The sequence below is a fragment of the Quercus robur genome, chromosome 4 (genome assembly GCF_932294415.1).
Source record: "Quercus robur chromosome 4, dhQueRobu3.1, whole genome shotgun sequence".
In the NCBI taxonomy this organism is placed as follows: Eukaryota; Viridiplantae; Streptophyta; class Magnoliopsida; order Fagales; family Fagaceae; genus Quercus; species Quercus robur.
Genome location: NC_065537.1, coordinates 1,501,176 through 1,508,627, shown reverse-complemented (window position 1 = coordinate 1,508,627; position 7,452 = coordinate 1,501,176). Strand labels below are relative to the sequence as shown.

The following is a 7,452-nucleotide window of genomic DNA, read 5'->3' as shown; positions in this document are numbered from 1 at the left end:
TGTTTCAGCTCCTTTTAGAAGGTAAAGAAGCAACACTAGCTATCAACTACCAGAGTGTCTACCTGAAATTGAATAGCATGCTTTATTGGCTAGTTCAAACTTCAAATATACATGCTCAAAATTTTGCGTGATCAACAATGCAGTGAACGCACATTGACTTCATAGTCATACACGACAAAAAATGACCAGCAGCTACTAGTGGTATGAAAATTTTAGTTGTTTGTTAGCAGGCCTATCTTTTTTCTTTTTTCAAGAAGATGTTTTTTTTATGGGAAAATGAATCTTATCCACATGCAGCAATGCATTTTTATTTCTCTCTTTTGATTGGTTATATAATCATACTTTTAAGCTTCTCATAAAAAATTTAGATGGAATAGAATGATTTTTGGTAAAAGATTTTAAACTATTGATGAAGCTATTTTTAGAGGAGCCACATGCTTGATGAATAGATTGATAATCTCTAAAAGAGATTTCTTGTAAGAGGCTTAAAATTTATGGTTCTCAAATCAAACGTTGCATTGAAAAAAAAAAACCCTGGTTCTTTGAAAAGGTATTTTGGCATTTACAAAAAGAATTTTGATGTTGGCCTGATGATGCATGAAAATTAACAAAATTGAGCAGGCTTCGGGAACAACAAATTTTGATGTTGGCCTAATGTCATTTAATGATTTGTTGGCTAATGTCAAGCCACCAATTTGACAATTCAAGCCATTCCAACACTAATGGATCCCAATATATAATATGCAGGCTTCAGGAACAAAACTAATAACTTTGTAACACATCCTTAAGCTGTTAAGCACAACTCACCAGACCTTCTAGATAATAACAGTCCTACTGCTAAATACTCATTCAGTACATACAAGTCACCAGTAAAATAATAATACTCATTGTAACTTACAAAAGATCACATTAATCAAAATTAAAAAATAAAGTGGGAATTGTTGTTGTTCATGAGTAACAATCAGCATACAAGTGAAGAATTATGCTTGCATGTAGCAGATGTATCAAAGTCACCTTACTTGGGAGGAATTTTGGTAGGCTGGATTTCCATCCAGTCTAGGATGAAGTGGAGAACGATGGTGCAAAGGCTGCTGGCCTTGTCGATGAACCATAGGATGACTAGCATGATTTCTAGGCTCCCTTGGTCTTTCATTGGCAGCTTCAAACCATTCCAATTTTTCTAAAACTTCTTTCATTGATGGTCAGAGCTTAGGTTCAGCTGCAAGGAACTTTAGAGCAAGCTGAGATATATGGAATGCAGCCTTGGATGGATATTTTCCCCCCAATCGGGAGTCCATGATTTGTTTCAACTTTCTTATTTCTGATAGGTATGGTTTGATCCAATTAACCAGATAATGTTTCCCTCTTGGACGATTTGTATCAAGTACCCGTAAACCTGTTAGTATCTCAACTAAAACAACACCAAAACTATACACGTCGCTCTTGACGTACAGATGCCCTGTATAATCAGCATAACATATTGTCATGGCACAGCTTTTAAAACATTCAAGGTTAAGTAGCCGAAGTTTTCCAAAATTTAGGTCAAGCTTAGGCCTCACCCTCATTTGGCCTTAAGAGCACCAGAAGTCCAAAAGTTTTGGTAGAAATAATACCTGTGGCAAAATACTCTGGAGCTGCATAACCATACGTGTCAATTACTCGTGTTATCACATTTGCATGACTAGCTGATGGACCCAACTTCGCGAAGCCAAAGTCTGATATCTTGGCAGTATAGGATTGCAATAAAACCAAAAGTTAAACAAGTTCAAACTTTATTTGTGAGACATTCTTTTTGTGACCAAGGAATTTTTAAACTTTTTAATTCCATGACGTGGTGGATCCATTTTGAGACGTGGATTCACAAAGGGAAAATGGGTGTGCATAAAAGTTGGAAATGTGAACAAGATGAAAAGATGATATAATAATCAATGGGCTAGGGACAGTAGCAATATATCATTCCTTAGTGTACCTCTTGTAGTTTGATAGTTATTCACTTTTCAATAGAAATTTACCCCATCCAGCAGTATATTGGAGGCCTTGAAATCTCCATAAATAATTTGCTCATCACATGTGTGCAAAAATGCCAGGCCCCGAGCTGCTCCAATTGCAATCTTAAGCCGTATATCCCATGGAAATGGCCGAACAACTGACCCCCCTGCATAAATAAAAGATGTGTATGGTAAACCAAATGAACGTTTACATTTGAATCACATTCACAGCACATTCCCTGCACATATGGAGAGTAATAGAATTCAACTATGTTTTAAGCTCTTACTTCCAAACAAATGGTTTTCTAGGCTGCCTTTCTGCATGAATTCATAAATGAGGAGTAACTCTCTGTCCTCCCTGCAGTAGCCTAACAGCTTGATTAGTTTAGGATGAGAGAGCCTTCCCAAGAAATTCACCTCTGACTGCACCAATAAATTAGCACTGAGATAAGCATACATATTTAAAATGGTTTGAATGTAATGTTAAAAAGCAAATTAGTGAAACATCTAACCAAACTCCAAATAATGCATCTGTGTGTGTGTGTTGGGGGGGGAGGGGAGCTCTGATGTGGTTTAGAAAAAAGAGAACTGTGGCTTAATTTAATACAGAGCAAGCATTCACAGCATTAGGTAATTAATTGTCTATAAAGCTTTGGTCTCCACTAAAACTAGTTATGTTAGGCACCATTTGCACTAATCATTCTAACCAGAATAGTATTGTGTACCCCGAACTTAGTAGCAATGAGGAAGCCGCAGTTCAGCCAAAGTAAACCAAATCACAACTAAATATATTGTTTCCTCTCTTTTTTTTCTCTGCAATTGTTTACAGTGACACAGCAAAATAACATATCCAAAGGTTTCTTTTGGATATAATATATCAAAGGGTTCATTATAGTTATCATTACAAAATATGGGATTGTTCGCAATGTCCGCTCTAAATCTCAAATCTTTGAAATCAGCCCACTAATTTTAAATAGCGTAGTGAACATTACAAATTGATCTCAAATCAGGGTGTCGATTGCAAGAAAAACAAAAAATGATGATAAACATTGCAATGAGCTTATAATTTTGGGTGTATAGCTGCAATTAACCCAAACAAGAAAGAGAAATCGTGAATAAGATCTTACATGACTACAATTGAAAGTGGTTTATACTATTTGCAACTACCTTTCCTGTCCAATTACCTTTTGCTTGATCTTTTTCTAGAAGTGGAGTAGGGTACAGTAAAAGGAAACAAGCAATGATGAATATAGCAACAAGAAGCACAGTAAAAGTGTAACTGAGAGGCCTAAATGGGTTCACAAGAAGCACAGTAAAAGCGCAACCGAAAGGACTAAAGGAATTCAAAACACATGAACTTCACAACTATATATTATTCGCTAACAAGTTTGGTAGAATTACCTGCCACTCCCGAAATCCTTTCAAGCTCTCGGGGTTCAATTTTTTGACAGCAATTACCATCCTATTTCCACTCTTGGATTGCCCCTTATCCTTGAGCCAACCCTTAAAAACCTGCCCAAATCCTCCCTCACCAAGTACTGTATCAGGACTAAAATTCTTGGTTGCAACCTTTAATTCTGTAAAACTGAAGATCCTCAAGTTTGGGGTGGGCAAGATTTGACTAAGGATTATTTCATCATTTTTGGAGCTATTGCTGTCTGTTTCCGACCTGGCTGGTGGGAATAGTGACGAATAAGAGAATTGTGCCCGAGGTGATTGGTTAGAATCTGAACAACTATCATTGGTCTCAGTTTCAGAAATGGTGGGTGGGAATATTAATGGAATGGAAAAACTTGTAATTATTATCTCATAATTTTCAGGACTGTCTGTAGCAGACCTGGCTGGTGGAAATAATGAAACTATGGAATTGGAATTATGAGAGAATCTTGGAGATGTTTCGATGGATTCTGAACTACCATCATTTTCACTATCTGTGTTAATGGCTGGAAAGATTGATGGAATGGAAATAGGGGAGTCCGGATTTGTTCCATTCCTTATTAAACTAAAACTGCCGGACTCTGAGTTGACTGATGGGAAAACAGAGTACTCTGCTAGTGATTCACTTCTTCCTTCCCTTACTGTACTACCACGGTGCGAGTTGTTGGCAACAAATTCTGCAACCAAAAATTATGAAATACATAAATGTTTAAAGTTGAAATTATATAGTATTCAGTCACTACAATTTTCTTGTCTGACTCAAAATTCTTTGAAACTTACCTGAATCAACTTGGTGCTTCCTCATACTGATATTGGACAGAAAAATTTTGGGAGATTGAGAGCGAAAAAATTACATATGAAAAATTTGGAAGCTTCAACGAAGATACTTTCTCATGGACTTTCGCTTTCCTTTCCGCTTTACTGACTAGACCAAGGGCCAAGTTCACTTTCCAGAAGCGGTAGTTTCCTTGCGCTAAACAGTTTTTCAGTAGTGACAATGTGCGTTTAGTAGCTCTATTTGTCAAAACTCTGACTTTGAGGGGCTGTTCGGATTTCAAAAAATGCACACTCATCACTCAAAAATTATCACTCTTTACTCTATAACTCATCATTTATCACTAAAAATACCACAACATGCTAAGGTGGCAAGCCTAATAATAAATGGAACAAGAACTTGAGCTTGAACTGCTGGCTGGCTGGCTGACTGAGGTGCTCTGAACCAATCATGGGGTTGGTGGGTTGGCATAGCTAAAGTTCAAAGATACTTAAAGGGCTTTGCTGGTTAGGTTGTGGGCTTTCAAACAAAACATTTGTGGGTATTTTTTAGTTTGACTTAGTCAGGTTAAGTTTTTAATGGGCTGTGTTGGGGTTTTATTGGGGTCGGGCAAAAGGTTCCTGGGCTTCTTATATGGGTTAGGTTGTGACGGTTTGTATGATTTTAATATGAATCGGGTTGGGTAAAAGTGGAGCTTCAATCGACATTTGGTGAGCTCATGGGTGGCGGTAACTCTTTGAAGGGGCAGAGGACTTTACGGCTATGGCCCTTTTTTATGGGTTTTTTTTTGGCAATGGTGGCGAGGTAGCTGGACACTCTGGTTTGGGTTTTGACAGATGGTTTTCTGATGGGTGGGTTTATTGTTTGGCTTGGGTTATGTGGCGGATGGTTTACTGTGATTTGATGCGATGAGTAACACAGCAAGGGATTTTTATTTTTGTTGTTTTGGTTGTGCAATGGTGGGATATTGGGTTTGACTCAGGTTTTTGTTTTTTGCGTGCATGGGTTTCAGACTATTATGGTGGAGGGATCTATGGATCAGTGGTGCTGGGATTTTGTAGAATTTCAGTGTGGCACTTGGGCTTGAAAGTGTGGAACATGATGCCAGCGAGGTATTTTTTTTGGATTTGGTTGGCCTGTTTGTACTCTGATACCAAGTTGTTGCAGGACAATATCAATAGTAAAATTAAAGTATATCCCTAAGACTCAGCACTTAGGATTTGCTTAAAATCAGCATTAAGCTAGAAAACTTGGAAATCAACACCCAACAATTTGGAAAAATCTCCAATCTAAAATTTTATTCCTCAAAAAGTCTACTTAAAAAACACCACCGGAGCCTTCCAGCCTCCAGGACTAAAAGATAATGTCCATAAAACTCTTAACTCATAATAATCTAAAACAACAACCTAATCTGAACTAATCGATGGACTACTACAGGAACAATACTTTTTCTTTCCACTGTTGAGGTTATTTTCAGGGATTAATTAGAATGACAATTTTTTTATCTTTTTTAAATAAAAAGATATAAGTGGATTTTCCATTCCTTCTCTCACGTCTATTGAAGGAATTGAAATCTCTTAATTATTTTACCAAGAGAAAATTGTTATGAGTGTGTTTTTTTTTTTTTTTTTTTTTGGTTTTTCTTGATAATATTTAGCTTACCTTTGTCTCCACAAAAAAAAAAAAAAAAAAAAAAAAAAAAAAAAAAAAAAACTATTATCAATTGTAGACGAGATTTTAATAAAACTTAAATACAAAAATTTAATTAATAATCTTACATCTCAAATGGTAAGAAAATAATTTTTAAACAAAAGGAAAAAAAATTAAAATATAAAAAGATAAATAAATATTATTTATTTATTTTATATTTAAATATTAAGAATCATTTCACTTAAAATGTATTGAGCCCTGGCAACGATTTACTTTTATTATTATGAAGTAAAATTACTCACACACAAGAGAAGAAAGACATGGAAGTAAGTACCTTTAAATTCGAAACCAGCACAATGCGTTTGCACCGTCTTCCATATTTGCACCGCTATAGTCGGCAGTTTTTGCCAATCAACCAGCCAGAACCTGAAGACACTGTCCACCAACTTTTCAAGTTTGAGATCGGATATGGGGTAATAGATATTATAACGCCACCTCGCGAAGCGCGTGAGAACCAGGGAAATATACAAATGATCTCTATTTGATTTTGATGTAATGAAGACACACTGTTTACAGAATGACTTCATCATTGAAATACTCAAAGAGCTACTTAGAGCAAATAGAGCAGGTAAAGCCAAAAAAAAAAAAAAAAAAGAGAGGAGCTCCAACAGCTTGTTTAGAACTCAAAAAGTTTTTGAGTGGCCTTGAATTGAAAAGATTAGGCCGTGATGCAAAGTATAATACAGGAATACTATCAATTGAACCCAAAGGCCAAGTTTTCCTAAACCATAATGCAAAAACACCAACCTTTTAAGTGCTAGAAGAATCCCAATTTGGTCCAAGTCAAACAAGGAACAATTTCAAGTCTTTTTCTTAATAAATTTTTTATATGATACATTAATTGATCATGTGATTGTACAGAACTCAGGTTTGAATCTTAAAAAGCGTTTAGAAATGACTTGATTCTGAGCTGAATCTTTGGGGCATTTGGAAATGACATGTTCAAGATTAAAAAAAAAAAAAAAAAATGTGATATTCTTTTTCCACCATTTCCCATTATCTTTACGTAGGGATCAGCTACTTTCCATTTAGAAAAAGGAAAATGCTTTTCTTAACAAAATGTCATACAGAATGATGAAAAACGATCATAAAGCCTTATTATTTTATTTTTCTATACCAAAGACAAGTCATAAATGTCAATACTCAATACCAATTACCAAAAGTGGATTTCAAATTCAAATCCCACTGAGTCAAATACTTTTTTTTTTTTTTTTTTTTAGGAACCCCCCAACTCGGGGAGAGAGAATTTAATAAACTAAGGCAAATCTCTTACAACAAAACAAGAAATATTTGGAGGAACTTCCTCTATCCAAACCCTTAAAGGAAAAGAAAATTTAGCATCCCTAGCTAAAGCATGGGCAACATTGTTGCCTTACCGCCTGACATGGATGACATTAGAGGACTGAAAGTGCCTCCTTATAGACATGAAGTCTTTTACCAAATGGCCAACCAGTGCATTTGAAACCGTACCCGACTGTAAGCACTTTACCACTAGTTCAGCGTCGCCTTCAAAACATACCTGGCTGAAACCGAGGTCCCTGG

The 7,452-nt window shown here is 36.0% G+C and overlaps 1 protein-coding gene and 1 long non-coding RNA gene across 2 annotated transcripts; both read right to left on the bottom strand.

The window, feature by feature from the left end:
* Positions 1 to 754: 754 nt before the first annotated feature.
* On the bottom strand, positions 755 to 2,532 carry LOC126720303 (uncharacterized). Its single transcript, XR_007653337.1, has 2 exons — positions 2,276 to 2,532; positions 755 to 2,155 (listed from the first exon to the last, which is right to left on the bottom strand). It is a non-coding gene; the product is annotated as an uncharacterized LOC126720303 (long non-coding RNA).
* Positions 2,533 to 2,989: 457 nt separating this feature from the next.
* LOC126724589 (probable receptor-like protein kinase At5g38990) lies at positions 2,990 to 4,230 on the bottom strand. The gene is made up of 4 exons (XM_050429070.1): positions 4,206 to 4,230; positions 3,390 to 4,102; positions 3,173 to 3,276; positions 2,990 to 3,068 (listed from the first exon to the last, which is right to left on the bottom strand). Exons 1-4 carry the CDS (start codon positions 4,228 to 4,230, stop codon positions 2,990 to 2,992), a joined length of 921 nt encoding a protein of 306 aa, XP_050285027.1.
* Positions 4,231 to 7,452: the final 3,222 nt, after the last annotated feature.